Below are 21,877 nucleotides of genomic sequence, written 5' to 3' on the forward strand. Positions count from 1 at the left end.
CCAGAGCCTGCTTCGGATCCTCTGTCCCCCTCTCTTTCTGCCCTCCCCTCTCTCAAAAATAAATAAACATTAAAAAAACAAAAACAAAAACACAAAAACAAGTCACTGTGTCCACAGTCCGGGAACTGCTGTTTATTCACTTACCTTGTGTACAAATTGTTCCACTCTGGTCTGAAGTCCCCAGACCTCAAACTTCACGGTCACCAGCTTGTAGGAACACATGATGGGTTGATGACTATCTCTCCAGCCTTCCCTTAATTGGCCACGTCCTGTCTTCTCTGACTTGAAGTGTTTAGGATCCTGAAAAAGATACATCAAAGAAATGATAACTTCAAAGCTTAATTATCATTTATTTTTTATTTTTTTTTAAATGTTTATTTATTTTTGACAGAGAGAGATACAGAGCATGAGAGGGGGAGAGGCAGAGAGAGAGGGAGATACAGAATCCGAAGCAGGCTCCAGGCTCTGAGCGGTCAGCACAGAGCCCGACATGGGGCTCGAACTCACAGACCGCGAGATCATGACCTGAGCTGAAGTCAGAAGCCCAACCGACTGAGCTACCCAGGCGCCCCTTAATTATCATTTATATAGGAAATTTCCAGAATAGGTTAAGTCCATAGAGACCAGCAAGATGAGTGGTTGCCAGGTGTTGGAGTCACTACTAATGGATAAAACGGTTCCTGTTGGGGCGATGAAAATGTTCTGGAACCAGGTCATGGTGGGAGTTGCATAGCTTTTGTGAATACACTAAAACCCTCTGAATTGTACACTTAATTAAAAGGGGGAATTATATACATCTCAATCAAAAGAGGGGCTTACGGTGTAAGTAAATAGCAAAATGATAGCTCACCTATTCACATGTCAAAAACGGGATTTATTTATTTATTCACATTTGAAAGATTTTATTTTTAAGTAATCTCTACGCTCAAATTCACAAACCTGAGATCAAGAGTTGCCCATTCCACCAACTTAGGTAGCCAGGTACCCCTCAAAAACGTGATTTTAAGCCAGATTTGTGCTGGGACGCCTGGGTGGCCCAGTCAGTTAAGCAACAGGCTTTGGCTCAGGTCGTGATCTCACGATTTGTGGGTTCGAGCCCTGCGTCGGGCTCTGTGTTGACAGCTCAGAGCCTGGAGCCTGCTTCAGATTCTGTGTTTCCCTCTCTGTCCCTCCCCTGCTTGTGCTCTGTCTCCCTCTCTCAGAAATAAATAAACATTAAAAAAAAAAAAAAGCCAGATTTGTGCCACTGCATTGTATTTTCTCTGACCTTAGGTTCGATAAACTTTACAAAAAAAATTTTTTTTAGGTTCAACCCATTACTGGGTGTGTAAATTTGGACAATTGCTCAACAATGTGTATAAATATCTAAGAGCTAAGCATATGCACCTACCTATGACCCGACAATTCAATTTCTAGGTGAAATGGGTGCATTTGTCCATCAAAAGACTGTACTTGAATATTCACAACAGCTTAAAAAAATTTTTTTTAATGTTTATTTATCTTTGAGAGAGAGAGAGAGAGAGAGAGAGAGAGAGACAGAGCACAAACAGGGAAAGGCAGAGAGAGAGGGAGACACAGAATCTGAAGCAGGCTCCAGGCTCCGAGCTGTCAGCACAGAGCCCAACGTGGGGCTTGAAGTCACGGACCGTGAGATCGTGACACGAGCCAAAGTCGAACACTTAACCTAATGAGCCACCCAGGTGCCCCCAAAATATATAAAATATTTAAAAACAAAGAAACAAATAAATAAGAAAGATTAAAAAAATTGTTTTAATGTTTAACCATTTAATATTTCCTCAATGATTGCCATGTGGAAATCAGCTTCTGATTTTTTATTTAAAAAGAAATTTTTTTTTAATGTTTTATTTATTTTTGAGACAGAGAGAGACAGAGTACGAGCAGGGGAGGGGCAGAGAGAGAGAGAGAGAGAGAGAGACAGAATCCGAAGCAGGCTCCAGGCTCCGAGCCAACAGCACAGAGCCCGACGCGGGGCTCGAACCCACAAACTGTGAGATCATGACCTGAGCTGAAGTCGGACGCTCACCCAACTGAGCTACCCAGGTGCCCCAGCTTCTGATTTATCTCATCAGAGGATTATTTTTCAGAGAGACCTCAGAAGAAATGTGTGAATTAATAAAGTAAGAGAAAATGCATATATACACCTAAAAATATTTTTATTTATTTTCCCAGCTTAGAGTTAGTAACAGATAACACTGTGTAGGCTTAAGGTGTACAACGTGTATGATTAAAAAAATGTTTAAAAATTTATGTAGGAGAGAATTTTCGTTAACACACAGAAGACTTTGCTCTGGGGATTACTGTCCAGCCCTGTTTCGGGGCTCCCCTCTACCACAACCCTGCCCCCGCTCAGGGGGATGTAGGAATTTGGAGGAAATGAGCCCCCCAAACACAGCAGAGGCCACAAGATAAAGCAGAATGAGGCTCCCCCCACCGCCCCGTCCAAGAGAGACCTGGGGACCCTGTGCAGGAAGGGAGGTAGTCTGAGCCACGGAACTGGATTATCTCGGGCTGCCCAGCCCTTTTAACTCAGCCCGGACTGTGCCTCAGGGGTAGGTCCAGCAGGTGCAAGCAGGATCCTTACAACTAAAGAGAGTGTTATCACTGGGGTCTGGCTGAGGCTCTGGCAGGGACGTCTGGCTTGGCTCTGAGGGGCTGGCAGGCTGCCCCTGCCTTTCTTTACTGGCGTGCCTCCTGCGGACAAGACTTTGGCTGCGGTGGCCACTCCCAGAACTGTGGCTCCCCCGGAAAACACAGCACACCCCCGAGACCAACTCCCACACGAGGCTGATGCCAGGCCCTCAGCGACGTCCAGGCAGAGCCCACAGCCTCCCTGCCCCTGTGGCCTCTGTCTCTCGCCGACATTCCCCATGCTGCTGCCAGAGTGACCTCCCAAATGAAGACTTAATCCCATTGCTGCCTTCCTCAAAATCCGTCTACAGCACCATGACTTCAGGATAACATTAAAATGCCTGGCATGAAATACAAGGCCCTTTATGATCTTGCCTACCTTTCTAGCAGCTCTTCTGGACCACTGTTCCAAAGCCACACCGTTCCCTTCAGCCTTATGAAGCTCCTGCATCCCCATGCTCCAGGGCTCCAGAACCTTCTAGGCAAGTGTCAGTTCTTCTTCCTGAAATTTTTCCTCCCCAGCCAACTCCTCCACTTTGCCTCACTCTTCTTTTCCTTCTGTAAGACTCAGCTTGAGGGTCCCCTCCTCCCAGAACACTGTCCTATGTGGTTCCGAATGAACACTCCTCCTTTATGCTTCCAAAGCCTCTTCTGCCATGAACCTGGCAGGTGGGAAGGACTCTCATCATTGGTGTGCTTGCCCATTTCCACAAGACCACAGTCATCTTGAGCCCAGTGGATGCTGAATGCCCATGATGCTGGTACACAACACATGCTGAATAAATGTTTGTTGAATGAATGCCTGAATTGTTTGGACCCACCACACACACACATGGCTGGGCATCACCATCTCAGCTACATTTGGGTAAATCTTAAAGTGAAAGACAGGTGAAAAATGCTATGTGCATCATTACAACTGCCGGCAAGCATGTGAAAAAATCAGAACCCTCACACCTTGAGGATGGGAATATAAAATAGTGTGGCCACTTTGAAAAACAACCGGGTAGTCCCTCGAAAGGTTAATACGGAGTGAATTTGGCTCTGCCATTCCACTCCAAGATACTTCCCCAACAGAACTGAAACCTATGTCCATGCAAAATCTTGCAAATGAATGTTCAAATTCCTAATAGGCAAAAAATAGAAACAACCCAAGTGTCCATCATCTGATGAATGGATACGCAAAATGTGGTCCATCCATACAATGGAAGATTATCCAGCCATTAGAAGGAATGAGGTACTGATCCATGCTCTAGCACGGATGAACTTCAAAACACATTACAATAAGCGGAAGAAGCCAGTCATCAAAGGCCACATCGCATAATTCCATTTATCTGAAATATCCAGAGTAGACAAATCTACAGAGAAAGAGAGCAGAGTAGTGGCCTGAGCTGGGGTGAGCTGCTATGGAAACAGAGTTTCTCTTGGGGCTGATGAAAATGCTCTAAAATCAGGTTTAAGGTGACGGCTGACAACTCTATAAATATGCTAAAAGCCATTTAACTCTACCCCTTAAATGGGTGAACGTTATGTAAATTATGTATCGACAAAGCTGTGAAAAACACACCAATGCAGTATAAAAATGCCACGTGCTACCTTAGTCGGATTTTTCAGGGTATGTACTAGTTCTGAGATTCCTGAAAGTCCTGCGTAAAGTAATATTATAACAGTCATTATCCTAAGCATTTACTGAACGCACAATGTGGGCACAGTAGAGAACCAGATATTACATTATGCTCTCCCTTGACCTGGTTTCTTTGCCCTGAGGGGTGTGGAAGGGCAGCAGCAGCTGTGTGTGTGTGTGTGTGTGTGCGCGCATACACATTCGCACGCCCTGGAAGGTGTGGGCTGTGTGTGGTCACAGAGCTCTACTTGGCTGATTTCCATTCCTTGACCTTCCCCCGGGTCCCTCATTGGCATCGGTTGCAGGAAGACATCGGGCCTGGAGGTAGCAGGGACCAGAGCGGGACAAATATATAATTAATGGAATACTCAATTGGCAAAAGAGATTCTGAAAGAGAGAAGGAAAAGAGAAGGCACAGTAAGTATCCCATAGGAATAAGTGTTCTGTGAAAGGAATAGCTGAAGATTGGAGTATGGGTAGCATTTTCGAATCTTTGATACCAATATTGTCACGCTGTGTTTTTATCACCCGAACCAGCCCAGAAACGACTACTGAAATATACATACAGGCCTGGAAAGATTATGTTAATTTAATAATAACATGATTCAGGAAAAAGGCACAGGCCTAGGGTCTGGTTCACGGCAAGTGTTCAACTGACGTTAGCTATTACGGTACTCCGAAGGCAGTCTCAGATGTGTTTGAGTAACATGCCCAATCCTGCAGTCAAGGGCAGAGCCACTGATGCTTTTCCAAAGTACCCTGGAATTGCTGGTAGGAGATTTGATGGTTTAAGGCCACGGGACTAATTCCTGCCTACCCCATGTTCCTACAGTCTACAACGCCATTGAGAATAAAAAGAGAAAACCAATAAATCAAGAGGTATCACCAGGGAGTCTCTGGTGGATAATCTCCAAAGATGGCCTCCAGCAGTTCCTTCCCTCTCTGTGCCAGTATGCTGTTCCTCCCACCAAGAGATGGAGGCTACCTCCCCTCACTTTGAATCTAGGTTGGCCTAGGTCATGCTCTGACCAATTGCAAATGGCAGAAGAGAAACTGCGTCAGTTCAGGCCTCTAAAGGAAGCTAGTAACCGGACGCCTGACACAACGTACGGAGTCTGGTCTGATTACCCTGAGCCCACCATGTTGGGGGGAAGGCCAAGATAGCCTTGCGGAGAAGTGCCCACCCATTCCAGCTAAGAAGCCAGCAGGCATGCGAGGGAACAGGTCAAATTGGATATTTCAGTCCAAACATACATCGTGAGGAACAGAAGATCTGCCCAGTTAAGTCTCGTCAAAAAATTTACAGCTGCTACGTACTCAATGTGAGTTAACAGACAGGAGCTGGAGTTAAACAGGGAGGCTTGGTTTCTTTCGCCACCTGCCTACTAACTTTCCAACAAAAGGCAAATGAGGAGTATAATTATCAGCACATGGACAGTAACTATCCTTTTTAAAACAAATTTTTTTTACGTTTATTTATTTTTGAGAGACAGAGAGCACAAGGTGGGGAGGGGCAGAGAGAGAGGGAGACACAGAATCCGAAGCAGGGTCCAGGCTCTGAGCCGTCAGCACAGGGCCCGACGTGGGGCTCAAACCCGCGAAACGTGAGACCATGACCTGAGCCGAAGTCGGACGCTTAACCGACTGAGCCACCCAGGTGCCCCTGGACAGCAGCTAGCTTGAAGCTTAGAAGACATGGCCTCCATGCTTTGGCCGACCAGAATACACACAGGCAAACCCCTGACAACCTGAGAGAACGTCGTCCTTCTTGAGTTTGCGAGTGGGTAATCAAACCACAGTTACGGAGCCAGCAAGTGGCGGAAGGCGGGAAGGCAACTCTCTCAGCAACGCAGACGTGTGGGAGACAAAGGACCCCGCAAACAGAGCAAGGGGCCAGGCACAGGAGGTGGGGGAATGGGGTAAAAGCCATGGCTGTGGCCTGACTGCCTTCATGCGTCTCGGATCTTGTGTAGGGAGTCCGAGAGAGGCCTGAAGATGAAGGTCCTGGAGCCATCCGGTGGCGCCCTGCCCTGGTTCATGGACTAGCCTTAGCTCGCCTCTTGGGCTGGCAATTACTTGACTTTGAAATGGTACCTGTTCCCGAATCTTCATATACATTCTAGGCATGGGCTTCTCAAGAAACCAAGCGAGACTCTGCAACATTAAGCAGGGAACGCTGGTAGGTCACATTTTCCCAAACAGTGAAGAATCACAGGCCCTCACGGCAACCATCAGCTCTGAAGAAGACTGGAAAAGTAACGTCTGCACAGCGAAAACCATGCAGATGCCAACATCTATGTGTGGCTCCTGGTCACACCACAGAAGCACTAGGTCACAAGGAGGAGACTAGAATCCCAGCTCCCCTAATTCTAGGCCAAATGTTCTTTCCACTACATTTATTTTCAATGTTAAACAGCAAAGGGTGTTTTTGTTATAGCCAGATGCCAAAGAAGCAATTAACAATTGGGCTTTTTATGGCAACAGTGGGTTGATGTTTTTGCAAGTCTGGTGTCATATCTACAGCTGCTGATTTCATCTAGTAAATCTTATACGTGGCCTATAATTAGGGATTCACTTTCAAAGAGAGGGAGGGAGGTAAGAGAGAGGATTTACCGGAGGACTCCTTTAATCAAAACTCGAGATCTGGGGCGCCTGGGTGGCTCAGTCGGTTGAGCGTCCGATTTCGGCGCAGGTCATGATCTCGCGGTTTGTGGGGTCGAGCCCGGCATCGGGCTCTGTGCTGACAGCTCAGGGCCTGGATCCTGCTTCGGATTCTGTGTCTCCCTCTCTTGCTGCCTCTCCCTGCCCCCCCCCCCCCCCCCCCCCCCCCGCCCCTCACATTCTCTCTCTCCTTCAAAAATAAATAAACATTAAAAAAAATTTTTTTAAACCCCTCAAGATCAGAAATGAACGTCCATCTGAATGCCTTTTAAGTGAGGATGGAAAAAAAAAAAATCAAACCACCGGGCCTTATCTGAAATATTCTGGTCACTGCACACCTTTCTCCTTGGTCATGTTCTCCCCCTCCCCCACCCTTGCCCATGCACCCCCTAATATCCAGTGCACTTGAAATCATCTTCTTCAGTTTCATTTTCTCACTTGAGTTTGTGAACATAAATGACTAAATCGCCCCATTCACACATCAGTTGACCTTTCTTCTAACCTTTTAAATTTTTTAAACTTCTGGTTTGTGTTTCTATAGCTTCTGTACTATTTTGGTCCTGACTCAAAAAACCTCTGTGATAGGATTCACTCATTCTTTATAAGACTTGGATTATTTTTAGGTTTTGAACTTTCATTTCTAGGTTTCTTTATTTTCAAATGAAGTTTGTAAACGCTCCACCTTCATCTCCAATATTACGAATTCCACACTTTCCCGCCTTGGCTTTTTTTAAATGAGGACATCAATCACATTGGATTAGGGTCCACTCAACCTCATTTTAACTTGATTCCTTCTGTAAAGATGCTATTTCCGGGGCGCCTGGGTGGCTCAGTCAGTTAAGTGTCTGACTCTGGCTCAGGTCATGATCTCGTGGTTGGCGGGTTTGAGCCCCGCGTCAGGCTCTGTGCTTGCTATCAGTGCAGAACCTGCTTTGGGTCTTCTGTTCCCCTCTCTCTGCCCCTCCCCCACTTGGGTGCTCTCTCTTTCTCTCCCAAAAATAAAAAAACATAAAAAAAAAAAAAAAAAGGATGCTATTTCCAAATTTTCCAAATAAGCTCACATTCTCAGGTGCCAGGGGGTTAAGGGCTTCAACATCTCTCTTCTGGGGGACACAACCCAGCCCACACCAGTGGGTCATAATTTTCACAAGGCAAATCTTACAGGGTCCCCTGTAACTAGCTCTCGCGTAGCATGCCCACTCACTGGGTCACGGAACAATGAACCTCGCGCCCTGGCTGCGGGTGGATCCACGGGCTGCCGGGGAAGCAGTGCTCTTGCCTCCAGGCTGCTTGATGTACGGCTCCTGGAGCCCAGCAGCTGGCTGGGGGGCTGGGATCATGTCAGGCTGCAAGTTCCTCTGGCTGGGGGCTTCTAAATTCATCTCCGATGAGAGCTCTGGCTCTGGGGTCTGCTGGTACTCCCCAGGCTCGGCACATGGCAGATCGGGCCCTCGTAGTGAGTTACAGCCCATCTGTGTGGAGGGAGGTAATCTCCCAAGCCAGACGGACCAAATTGGTGAAGGGAAGGAAAAATTCTTCCTCTGACTTTCAAGGTCTTCCAGTTGGACTAAGAATTCAATTTACATGAGACAGATTAACAGGAGGAAAAAACCCAAAGTGTTATTATGTGCGCACAGAGGGCCAATAAGGAAATTGAGGCCTGAAGAAATTACCAAGATATCTATATCTATATATAGATAGATAGATAGATAGATATGTATTTTTTCCCCCCAATGTTTATTTATTTTTGAGAAAGAGAGACAGTGTGAGCAGGGGAGGGGCAGAGAAAGGGAGACACAGAATCTGAAGCAGGCTCCAGGCTCGGAGAGGTCATCACAGAGCCCAATGCAGGGCTTGAACTCACGGACCGCAAAACCATGACCTAAGCTGAAGTCAGACACTTAACTGAGCCACCCAGGCGCCCCTGTTTTCATAAATTTTACACAAAGAGAATAAATCTGTGAGGGATTGACAGGACAGAGAAAACTTTGGGAGCTTCAGTTAGGAAGGTATTCTAAACAGAATTTGGGCTGGGGTAGTAAATACACAAAAACGTAACAAGGGTTGTTTACACAGCCTTCTGCACCCTGAATTTCCCACCTCTGGTGATAAGGAGGTCTCTCTACTTCCTGATGAGGCTACCTTTCACAAGGGAGATTGATTTCCTGCATTCGGGGGACAGAGAAGGGTCTGAGTGTCCTCCTTTTTTTTTTTAAAGATTTTATTTTTTTTCAAGTAATCTCCACACCCAATGCAAGGCTTGAACTCACAACCCTGAGATCAAGCGTTGCATGCTCTACCAACGGATTCAGCCAGGTGTCCTGGAGTGTCCTTCTTGCACAGCCAATCTCTTAAGTAACTTTTATTTAAAATAACCAAATGCCAAATTGGCACATTTGGAACAGCCTGCCCTTGGCCTCCACATTGGCCACCCCTTCCATGCAGGCACATCTTCTTTAGGAGGCTTCCTCTCCCTGGAGTCATTCACACCTCCAGGCTTCATCCATCTTGCACTTGGACAAAGCAGAACAAAGGTGAAGCCGAGGGCCTCTTCATTAGTGCAGTCCTTTCGAGACTGTGTCTCTTTGTTTGTTAGAATCAGTCTCACATCCGGGAGGTGCAAGGAGGAGCCCCCAGGAGGTCCTGGCCTGGCTGGGGCTCAGCTAGCATCTCGGAGGCAATATTATCAGTCTACATTCACTGAGATTTAAAGTCTCCATGATTAATTATGCTTTCAATGTGAACCACAAAGGACTAAATCCAACGGGGGCTTGCCCTGTTAATTGAAATTAGAAGTTTTTGATAAATGTTAAATGAAATAGGGCTAAGCAGTAACTGGGTAGGAATTGTTACATTATGTAACTACAACGCTCAGTCCTAAAATAGGGATGAACTAACAACACTTATCGGACTTTTTTTCCTGCATTCTTGGAGTCTTGAAGGCTCCAAAGTGATGAATATATCCTCATTCCCCATCAATGAATGGCATTTCAACCAGGTAAAATTCGGCTCTGAATTTGGACTCAGATTCCTTGAACTTGAATCCTAAAAGGAATGCACATAAAAAATTAAGGAGCTTTCAAAGCAGCTAGTCACAACAGACCACATATTAAAGGATCCCATTCAGATGAAATATCTTGAACTGGGAAATCTACAGAGACAAAAAGATTAGGGGTTTCCTAGGGCTGGGGTGGGATCGGGGCGGGGGGGTAAAAAAGCCGGGTGTGTGTGTGTGTGTGTGTGTGTGGGGGGGGGGGGGGGGGGATAGTTAAAGCATGCAGGGTTTCTTTTTGAGGTGATGAACATGTCCTAAATTTGATTGTGATGATGGCTGCCCATATCTGTGAATACACTGAAATCCATCAAATTCGCCACTTGAAATGGGTCATTGTATGGTATGTGAACTCTTTCTCAATAAAGCTGTTGAAATAAGCAAAACAAAACTAAGGAGCTTTCAGAGTGCGTTCGAGAAGTGACCTAAAACTTTACTTAAAAGGTCAACTGCTGTGCATCAGCTTAAAAAAAAAAAACCAAACAACAACCCTAAATGCAAATTGTAGCCACAAGCAGCCAATTCTTGCTTTGTTAGCAGTTAATACCTAAAGTGCTATTTTTAAAGCATTTGCTCTTGGCACTCGAGTATACCACGCACTCGAGTATACCACAAACGCCGAGTGATTTGTGCTATTCCTCTGCAAAGTGACTCTCTTAAAGGAGCTTGACTTATAAAGTGCTACTGACATGCAGAAAGGCAGAGAAAAGGGGGGATGTAGTGGGGAGGCGTTTTGGTGTGTGTTCTGAGCCCTTCTCAGTTATAATTCAGTGCCAGAAAAACTCAAAACTCTACTGGAGGAGGGAGCATGAGAATGGAAAATATGAGCACAAACCACAAAATAATTTAATAGTCGGTGGTCTCCAGCTGGAAGGGTAACCACTGTTGATGCCTGTTAGGACCGAGGGAGAAGATTAAGTCCAAAGAAAATCCTCAGAGGTGATCAGAAGAAAGAGAGGCTGGAAGGAAAAATAACCACGCTAGCTAATGTTTATTAGATGCTTCCTGTGCACCACAGCCAGGGTCAAGCACTTTATAGATACACTTTTCCTTTTCATCTTTATATAATAAGAGACCTATTTTGAGGTGACTTAGGGTGAGGTCCCCAGATGGCCTCAGAATGGAGCTGGTTACAGGAAGCTCTCGTGCTGAGGGTGGAAACCCTCAGGCCCACCCACTGACCTTTGGGGAGGGAGAAAGGGGGGCCGGAGATTGAACTAGAAAAACTCTTGACAAGATCTGGAGAGCTCCCTGTGGACACAGGGATGCGCTGGGGGGTGTGGCAGGCCCAGAGAGCGCAGGGAAACTCTGCACCTCCCCCCACCCATACCTCGGCCTGTGCCTCTTTTCCATTTGGTTGTTCCTGAGCTGTACCCTTTGTAATAAACTAGTAAACATAAGTAAAGTGTTTTCCCGAGTTCTGCGAGCCTTCCTAGCAAATTTTCCAACCAGAGGAGGAGGCTGTGGGAAGCCCTGACTTGTATGCGTGGTCCCGGACTTGTGACGGGCGTCTACAGTGGGAGCGGCCTTGGGGGACCGAGCCCTTGAACTTGTGGGGTCTGACGCCAACTCCAGGTAATGTCAGAACTGAACTGAATTGTCGGACACCAGGTCAGTGTGGCAGAACTGGAGCAACAGTTGGTCTCAGGGCAAATATACCAGAATTCTCCGGACAAATCTCTAAAACAGTACCCGATAATCTTCGTTTTGCATGAGGACCAAGGGAATGTCTGCATCCTATTCCCAGACGGACTCGCCCACATTTCCACCCCAGCTCCCACCATGGGCTCCTTCCAAAAGCCCCCTCCTTCAGAAATCTCCAGATGGGCAGTAGGCATCAATGTCTATGTTCCCCTACAAACTTCTGGGGCCACTTTTCAGTCTCGCCCCTGTCCCATAGGGTGGCAGTGCTACGGCTGGACCTGGAGGTTTGCAGCTTGGCAAAGAGTCAGCTTTTTTGCAGATGTCCCAATTTCTGTAATTAATGCCCTCCGAACACTCCCTTCACAAGGCTTTGGGGTTAGGCAAGAAGTGTACCCCCAATGAACTCTCCTCCCCCCTCTCCAAATACAGACTAGAAGCAGGGCAGGGGGGCAGGGGAGTGGGGTGGGAAGACGGATGGCCCGGCCATGATGAGAGGGCCAGCTGGGCCACCTCAGTCCCAGCCCTGGGGAGAACCTGGCCTCGGTGATTAGCACCTGCCCGTGGAATGTGGAGTCATAACCCCTTTGTCCCCAGCTTTGGGCCTGGCTCCCATTTCGAGAGCAACCAGAGACGGCTCCCTAAAATCCTGTTATATAACACTAACCTGTTCCTTTCAGCACTAACACATATGACTTTATGTTTTTAAGATCACCTTATCAAAACCAGTACGGTCACTCAAGGGCACATTGCAAAGAACCCCCGTCTTACTGTGTGTGACAGTGAGGCCAGGCACCAGCTCTCCTAAGAGCCCATGAGGCAAGCTCTGCTCAAAAAGGAGGGTGGTTCAGACTTGGCTCGGTTTGCAGCCTTTGAACTGGGATTGCTTGCTGTGGACTGTCCCTGCTCACTCTGCTTTTAGCAGTGCTGTTTGGACACAGGCTATGACGCATGAGGAGCCTTGATCCATACCGAGGACATACAATTTGGCCCTTAGATAGCTTGATAAATCAAAAGCTTGTAATAGACTAACAAATATTCTTGATGAGTTGCAACATGGCAACAGCAATCAGCACTGGATTAACTGTCCCTAAATCGAGCTTGCCTTTCATGTACTGTATTATTTTGGGAAACCTGGACCTCCAACTTGAAGAGAAACCAGGATAGAGATGTTCACTCAGCCAATCAATCTGTAATTTGAAGGCAATACAGGATTTCCATTTTTAAAACTGGAGGAGATTTCAGACATATTTTAACTTTAGGACCCATTTCATTTTTCCAAATATAATATTATTGGGAATCCCAATACATTTATAAGGCAGGTGAAAGTGACAAGTGGAGTCCTAGGGCTATTTCAACCTTTATTGTTTGACACAATGCATTGCATTATTTACTGGGCCCAGAAGCACCTCTGAGGGGCGCAAGGTTCTGTGGAACCGAACTAAGGAGGCAACAGAAAAGGCTTTGGAACGAGACACGCCTGGGTTCGAATTTCTGTTCTAGCAACGACTACCTGCGTAAACCTGGGCAGGTTATTTAACTTCAAGACTGTCGGGGTGCCTGGGTGGCTCAAGTCAGTTAAGTGTCCAACTTTGGCTCAAGTCATGATCTCATGGCTTGCGAGTTTGAGCCCCGCCTTGGGTTCTGTGCTGACAGCTCAGAGCCTGGAGCTGTTTCAGATTCTGTGTCTCCCTTTCTGCCCCTCCCCTGTTCACACTCTGCACTCTGTCTCTCTCTCTCTCTCTCTCTCAAAAATTAATAAACATTAAAGAAAACAAAAAACCAAAAACTTCAAGACTATTGTGGGGATGATAGGGTGAGAAAAGGAATGTTTTCCAAACTGGGGTCTGGAGAGATGTCTTTAGGGGCTAGGACATCTTTTTTTTTTTTCTTTAATGAGTCCCTGCATTACCTAGTTATAGGAAGGCCAGTTTTTATTTTTTCCAGTCTAGGTTTGTTTTGTCCAATCCACTATTTTCTAGAATATTCACAAAGAGGAAATTTTCCCCCAAAGATGTAAAATGGAGTGCTAGCAGATCAATAAACCTAAGGGGAGTCAAAAAGGCCCTTTCTCTTGCCCTGTCTTTCCCCCAAATCCTCCATTCATATGATCAGTGAGACTCGGGGCTAATGAGGTACATTTAGAGACGAAACCAATTGAGTGTTCTTCAAAGACAGACAATAGTTGTACCTCCAGCTTTAACCGAAGGAACCAGCTTGGTGTGGGGGAAGCTCAGTCTGTAAGCCTGGACAATTCGGGGTCTAAATCGAGGTTCTGGAAACTTCCAGCAAGTTATTTAAGATTCTCTGAGCTTCGGTTTCCTTATTTATAAAATGGAGGCAGTATCTATTCTATTGGATTGTCAGGCTTAAGTGACATAACTGAATAAAAACAACTTAGCCATGACTTTTATTTTTCTCAAAAGTTAGTTCTTGGCCCTCTAGGTCTGGGTCTAGCACTTCTGTGAGAAATCTGCTGAAACTTCTGAGGCCCAAATGAATGAGCTGGTAATTGTAGGTCTTTCTCTGGGCCCCTTAAGACGGAGACAGGCAACTTAATAACACCTATTCTTTCCTGGATATTTTTGGAGCAGAAGCTGAACAGTTGTACTTGGGAGTCTGAATAAAGAGAAGGAGTGGAGGAGAGAATCACAGGGTCACGTCTTGTCTCTCAAGGGGAAAAATATGACCTCCGTCATTAGCCTTGTAGCCACAGATTCTTGGAGAGCCAACTGGGAAAAGGCCGGGACAAGACTGGGCCAAAGGGCCTGCTGGACACGGTGAGTCTTGGAGAGAGGAAATTAACTTAGATGGGGGTCAATCTGAAGCCAGTCCCCAGCTCAGAAACCATTTAGGAGGGAACCTGCACAAATGTATATTATAATTAACACCACTGGCTGGCAAGGACAATGCTGATGTGACTCCCCAGATGGTATCAGATTCTCAACAGATGGAGTGATATTCAAAGGCATTGACCCCTCCCCTTAGTAGGGAAATAGGCAGTTTTCCAGGCTTAGGTTGCTATTACCTTCTCCCTCCACAAAATCAAATAACGATAAGTTGGCAGAAAAACGTGACCACAGAAAATAAATAATAAAAAAACCCAACAGCTCAAATACAGAAAATGGAGCTCTCTTAGGCAGAGCTGCCTTACCTTGAATAGATCATAGATGTGGAAAGATACTCTTTCTCTTGGCCACTGGCTAAGCACACTAGGCCATCTGACCCCGCGACGCTGGTCAGCTCTCACCGGGAGGTCCTCCCTGATATGCCAGTCAAAAAACTACTTTCCACATGTATCACGGCAGGCAAAAGTTGGGAAGGTCTGCTCTGAGGCTATTTCCCCAAACCCGGTGTAATTTTATGTAGATCCTTTGGTCCTGTCTTACTGCGTCTCATTTGGTAAGTCTAGGGTAGGGTCCAGATATCTGTTTTTTTTTTTTTTTTTTTAAAGGTGCCAAGGTGATTCTGACCTGATTTGGGAGCTCTGCTCTAAGGGCTAAGAAATTCTGATGCTTTAATTTAATAAAACTAAAAACAGCAGAGGCTGATGTAGCTGGTCCAAGTCCTGAGCAAGTTGTGGATTTAATGCCTGTTTTCTTAAACAGGTTCTCCATGGGACAGAATTTTTTTTTTAATTTTTAACATTTATTCTTTTTTTTTTTTTTTTTTTTTTTGAGGGGGGGGGAGAGAGAGAGAGAGACAGACCGTGAGCAGACAGAGGGGCAGAGACAGAGAAGGAGACACAGAATCCGAAGCAGGCTCCAGGCTCTGAGCTGTCAACACAGAGCCAGACGCGGGGCTCGAACTCACAAATCGTGAGATCGTGACCTGAGCTGAAGTTGGATGCATAACCGACTGAGCCACCCAGGGGTCCCTCCATGGGACAGAATTGAAAAGCTCGGTTGCATCTATTCACTTTTGGCTCCTTCTTTCTTCTTTTAAAGTCTTAAAAGTTATTCTTCTAAAATACGCCTGGTAAGGACGCCGGACAGTGACAGAATGCCCCAAACTGCCTTGGGCACCCTCTTGGACTCCGGTGCCACAGACAGCTCGAAGTTAGCACGACAGACGGTAAGTGTAACTGCTAAGGTTTCCTAGAGGTGAAGTATCAGAGACACGCGTCACTCTGGATTCAGATGAAATAATAGCAGAAGAAATAACAACATAGTTTTTAAAAAGTCTCAGCAATAAAAAAATGGCTGTAGTTTCTGAAGGAGCTCGCTGTACCCGCAGAGGATTCTGTGATCTTGAGAACTAGAGGGATTGGAACCAACCCTCCTCTGTTTCTCTTCTCCATTCAGTCATGCCAATAGGTAAAACGCAATATGCAAACTCCCAGAGCACCATTCACGGCAGCCGCTTTCTGAAGACACATGGTTTCTACTGAGGAACCATCCCAGCAACACATCTGTAGATCTCAATGCCGGAGCCCAAGCAGGGGGAGGGGACATTTATTAAATGCTTACTATGAGCCAGAGACTATGCTAGTCATTTTCTTTGTTTATGTTTATCTTATTTTTTTTTTTTTTTTTTTTATTTTTGGCACAGAGAGAGACAGAGCATGAACGGGGGAGGGGCAGAGAGAGAGGGAGACACAGAATCGGAAACAGGCTCCAGGCTCTGAGCCATCAGCCCAGAGCCTGACGCGGGGCTCGAACTCACGGACCGCGAGATCGTGACCTGGCTGAAGTCGGACGCTTAGCCGACTGCGCCACCCAGGCGCCCCTATGTTTATCTTATTTTTGAGAGAGAGAGAGAGAGAGAGTGCAGGAGGGGCAGAGAGAGAGGGGAGACACAGAATCCGAAGCAGGCTCCAGGTTCTGAGCTGTCAGCACAGAGCCCAACACGGGGCTCAAACTTACGAACCGCGAGATCATGACCTGAGCTGAAGTCGGAGGCTCAACTTGAGCCACCCAGGCGCCCCTGTCCTAATCATTTTAGTGTCGTGCCTTTCACGTCATATCATCCCATCCCATCCTGCCATCTCTCCATCCACTCATTTGAAGATACAGTAATTGGTGGCCATGCAGCACAGCACAATGACTGTAATCACTTGGGAGGCGACTGGGAGCCAGGGTCCCTTATTACCTTGGGGTTGAGTCATTTTCACACGGAAAGAATGGGTGGGAATCCCCACCCGTAGGTTCTAGAGGTTATCTTTTGCATAGATCCCTCTACAACAAGCCTAATTGTTTCTCCTTTTATGGATGTTTTGCTTGGATGAGTCCTTCCTTTTGGGGCATGGAGCCATTTCCCAAGGACTTTTTCTTTTATAAAGTAGGCTTCATGCCCAGCTTGGAGCCCAATGAGGGGCTTGAACTCCAAGGCCCTGAGATCAAGACCTGAGCTGAGATCAAGAGTCGGAGGCTTATCCGACTGGGCCACCCAGGCATCCGAGCCCCAAGGACTTTTTCTATTCAGTCGGTGATCCAATGCCACAATCAGCAACTCCACTCCCGGCAGAGACTTAGAATCTCTGGTTCCGAACTGTTATTTGGGAATTCATTTGCCTCAATTTTGTTTGACCTACTTGGTCTGGCCTTTCACTACCTGATCCAATTGGTAAGATTTGATCCTCTGAGCCCTGAGCTCTGGGGGACCTCGTTCGTGCAAATTGCTGCAGCAGTTAAAAAATTTTTTTTTCCTTTGAAAAATTAAAAAACGAAAACCTTTTCTCGAGGCTGGAGTTGGGCACTACTGTTTTCCTAGTAAAATTGGCTTTGCTTAAAACAGTGCAGTAGTTAGCTCCACATAATCAGGCCAAAAGAACAGAGGTGCTTTTAAGAATCAGCACGAGGTACGGTACTTTGTCAAGACTTGGTGACCTAGTTTTCTTTTGTTTGGAAGAAATGAGATCCCAAAGAGATTACCTATTTGTTCCTAGGGAAGTGAGCTCCTGATTATTGGTCTAAAAATGTGGTAGCCAGGGTTGCTGAGGGCTGGACTGCTGTCTAATGCCTTTTCACTTCTAAAAGTTCCTGTTCATTAACAAAATATTATTGCTGTTGAAACGGCTGAAGCCCGCTTGTTCATGAAAGGGATGGCGGACGGAGAGAAACAGGCTGGTGGAGAATCACCAACCCATTGGCATCCAGAAGCCCGGCCTCACCATCCCCTGGAGGAGTTAGACTCTCAGGAGAGGTCACAAATGGAGTCCCGCTGCATGGTGGCTGGTGACCCCTGCTGTGAAGGCCCTCTGCTACTTGCAGAATAAAATCCAAATTCCTCAGCTTGGCATTCAAGGCTCTTCTTCCCTTCTGACTCAGTCAGTTATTCACTGACCCCTGAATAGGCACGGGGATTATTACTGCCTCTGCCCTCAATACACTGCTCTTCAACCTTACTCATCTTCAAAATTCAGTTTGCTCCCACACACGTGTGGATCAGAAGGTAATTTTTAAAAATATTTTTTAATGTTTATGTATCTTCGGGAGACAGAGACACAGAGCTTGAGTGGGGGAGGGGCAGAGAGAGACAGGGAGACACAGAATCTGAAGCAGGCTCCAGGCTCTGGGCTGATGTAGGTCTCAAACTCACGAACCATCAGATCATGACCTGAGCTGAAGTCGGGACGCTTACCTGACTGAGCCACCCAGGCACCCTTCTATTTTTTTTATTTGAGAGTGAGAGAGAGAAAGAGAGAGAGAGAGAGAAAGCCAAGTGGGAGAGAGGGGCAGAGGGAAAGAGAGAATCCTAAGCAGGCTCTATGCCTAGGGCAGAGCCCAATGCAGGGCTCGATCCCACGACCCTGGGATCGTGACCTGAGCTGAAATCGAGAGTCAGACGCTCCACTGACTGAGCGAGCCACCCAGGTGCCCCGTAATCTGCGGCAACATTATTAGAACAACACGGAAAAGATAGCACGTGAGATGCTTCCTAGAGTACTATCCCCGCAAGAGAATGGAAAGCCCTCTCAAATGTCCAGCAAACGACGAATGGCACGAGAACGGAGGAACCACACACTGGCACGTCATACAGCCCTTACAAAACCTGCCAGGGACACGTGCGCTGCCACAAACAGGCGGCAAGCTCATATGGTTCATGAAAACGTACACGTTGCAAACGGTACAGTGTGGTGTCGTTGCACAGGGTGGGCTTATTTTCATACAATAACGTCACTTATGCATTATGGTTCAGTATACATATCAGAAACACCGACTGTAACTACAGCTATCTCTGGGATGACACATCGCAGAACATTTGTCTTTTCGATGTCATATATTCCTATGCCGGTTTTTTTGCTCTTGTTGGTGGTGGCTGTCGTTGTCGTTTACAAGGACCACATCTTACTTTGTGAACAAAGAGGAAAGAACATCATTTTTGAAAGGTCCCGCTCAGATCCCACCATTCCTCTAAAGCCCGTCTTGATCGCTTCTGTTTAGAGAGCTGCCCCCTCCTTGAAATCCTGTAGTGATGACAGAACAGAGTTTCAGGGGAGTAAACCTCAGCTGCGAAGCCTCCTGGTCCGCTGCCTCCTGCTGTTCCTTACTTAGCCTTTTATGTTGTGACACCTGGATTACAGGCTTCTTAAAAGTGAGGGTGTCCCACTTTTTCCCTTTATATCTGCTGCTCTGGCCGCTTCCAGAACTCCTCCCCCCCCACCCCCCGCTCCAAGTCCTTCCCTCTCTAAAGCACTGCCCTCATGGAGACCCTGCCACCGAGGAGGGCTCCGGGTCCTGCGACCCGGCAGCTGATGTTAGCGTCTGGTCACCAGGGAGCACTCTGGTGGCAGAGGGTGTCCCCTCCTCTCCACGATACGGTCAGTCCAACTACCCAGAAGCACCTGGCCCCAGTGAGTTGGAAGCCATCACAAAACAGTTGCGTTACTCTCAGAAACAGACAGACGGAGGGAAAGGGGGGGGAAAGATGACGTCACGTACCCGGTGTGAGGCAGCTGTGTTAAGCCTGGCCATTTGGAGACAAGTGAAAATTTTTACCACCCTAAATTGCCAACATGAGGACCAAAATGAGAAGATTTTAATCTGAGGGAGCCGAGCAGTTCGGACGAAGCACTTTGTACGGAAGGGTAGAGCGAAGCGTGACAATATTTACTCATTTGGTCTCTCGGTTCCCTTTCTGCGGCCCGTCGGAACTTAGCAAACAGCATTTAATCTCTCACCCTGGGCGGTTATTGGAAGAGTTAGATGTTTCTCTCTTTGTTCTGTTCTTTTCCCTTAAGAGAGAATTCAACGGGTGTTTAGATCGGTGTGACCAATGAACGGGCTACCGGTCCAAGAAGATTCTAGAATCCAGGGGCTTACAGGCTGAGTTCAAAGGAGTCCCCTTAGGCATCCAGCTCAAGGGGAATGCTCTCAAATTCTGCCTAAAACCTCCCTGGTACTGTCCTAATTCTATCACACCACTTCAGGAGTCCATGCTTTTGGGCAGCATCACTCACATGTGCCCTTCCCAGCGCCCGAGTTCCAAACATTGTAAATTTCTCCATTAAAATTATTATGCTCTAGGGGCGCCTGGGTGGCTCAGTCGGTTAAGCGTCCAACTGCAGCTCAGGTCATGATTTTGTAGTTCGTGGGTTTGAGCCCCGCGTCGGGCTCTGTGCTGACAGCTCGGAGCCTGGAGCCTGCTTCGGATTCTGTGTCTCCCTCTCTCTCTCTCTGCCCCTCTCCCACTCGCACTCTGTCTCTCTCAAAAATAAATAAACAGTTTTAAAAAAATTAAAAAAAAAACTATTATGCTCTAGTGGCACCTGGGTGGCTTAGTCAGTTAAGTGTCCAACTTCAGCTTAGGTCATGATCTCACGATTTGAGGTTTCAAGCCCCCATCAGGCTCCCCACTGGCTCCCGCCCCAGATTCTTGCTCTCTCCTCTCTCTCTGCTCGTCCTCTGCTCGTGCTCTCTCTCTCTCAAAATTAAAAAAAAATTTTTTAATTATTATGCTCTCTTTATCACTGGTAAGATGGGGACTTCTTTTACATCCCTGTAAATAAAGGGAAAGAGGAATTTCTGTCATTAAAAAAAATTTTTTTTTATTTAAAAAAAAAATTTTAACGCTTATTTATTTTTTGAGAGACAGAGACAGAGCATTAGCAGGGGAGGGGCAGAGAGAGAGGGAGTCACAGGCTCTAAAGTGGGCTCCAGGCTCCGAGCTGTCAGCAAAGAACCCAACGTGAGCCTGGAACTCATGAATTGTGAGATCACGACCTGAGCCGAAGTCAGACGCTCAACCGACCGAGCCACCCAGGCGCCCCGGAATTTCTGTCATTTAAAAAAAAAAAGATCCAGTTCAAAGGCAGAGACTAGACACAATCATGGCCTCTGTAGCCTCAGTGCCCAGCACAGAGCCTGGCACACAGTAGGCCCTTAGTGAATGCAAACTAAAAAAATTCACTAAGGAGTCTTGCTACCAGGAGCACCTGGGTGGCTCAGCTGGTTAAGTTTAAGTTTCTAACTCTTTTTTTTTTAATGTTTATTTATTTTTGAGAGAGAGAGAGACAGAGCGTGAGTGGGGGAGGGGCAGACAGAGAGAGAGAGAGAGAGAGAGAGGGAGACACAGGATCCGAAGCAGACTCCAGGCTCCGAGCTGTCAGCACAGAGCCCAACGAACCCATGAACCGTGAGATCATGACCTGAGCCGAAGTCGGACGCTTAACCAATTGAGCCACCCAGGCGACCCTAGGTGTCTGACTCTTGATCTCAGCTCAGGTCTTGATCTCAGGGTCATGAATTCAAGCTCTGTGTTGGTCTCTGTGCTGGGTGTGGAGCCTACTTAAGAAAGAAAGAAAGAGAGAGAGAGAGAGAGAGAGAGAGAAAGAAAGAAAGAAAGAAAGAAAAGAAAGAAAGAAAGAGAGAGAGAGAGAGAGAGAGAGAGAAAGAAAGAAAGAGTCTTGCTACTACTGCTTTTACTAAATTTCCTTTCCTTGGATTGGTCTACAACACGGTTTCTCGACTTAGCCACTCCCGGTGTTTGGGGACGTCCTGTGCATTTGTAGGACGTTTAGCAGCGTATCCGGCCTTTCCACCCACTAGACGCCATAAGGACCCTATCCCCCGCAAGTGGTGACAATCAAAAATATCTCCAGACAGTGGCAGATGTCCCCTGACAGGAAATATTGCCCCTCTGTGTGGGACAATGAGGCTCCCCTCTTTGCTTTACATAAATCAATGAAGATTAAAAAAAACAACAACAACAAATAAAAACAAAGCACAAAAAAGTCCTCTATGTATAAACTTAGCTCTGGCAGGTAATTACGTTCCCTGCTCCTTTCTACGCAAGGCATGTCTGAACATTTA

The 21,877-nt window shown here is 46.7% G+C and overlaps 1 protein-coding gene across 9 annotated transcripts in view; it reads right to left on the reverse strand.

Annotated features, from left to right (window-relative positions):
- Positions 1 to 21,877, reverse strand: part of PITPNC1 (phosphatidylinositol transfer protein cytoplasmic 1) — a 268,872-nt gene that overhangs the window by 23,585 nt on the left and 223,410 nt on the right. For all 9 annotated transcript variants that reach the window (XM_049636382.1, XM_049636381.1, XM_049636384.1 and 6 more), the window contains one exon: positions 145 to 300. In XM_049636382.1, the coding sequence (XP_049492339.1) occupies positions 145 to 300 (156 nt within the window). The remainder of the gene's footprint in view (positions 1 to 144; positions 301 to 21,877) is intronic.

The sequence above is a fragment of the Panthera uncia genome, chromosome E1 (assembly GCF_023721935.1).
Source record: "Panthera uncia isolate 11264 chromosome E1, Puncia_PCG_1.0, whole genome shotgun sequence".
Classification (NCBI taxonomy): domain Eukaryota; kingdom Metazoa; phylum Chordata; class Mammalia; order Carnivora; family Felidae; genus Panthera; species Panthera uncia.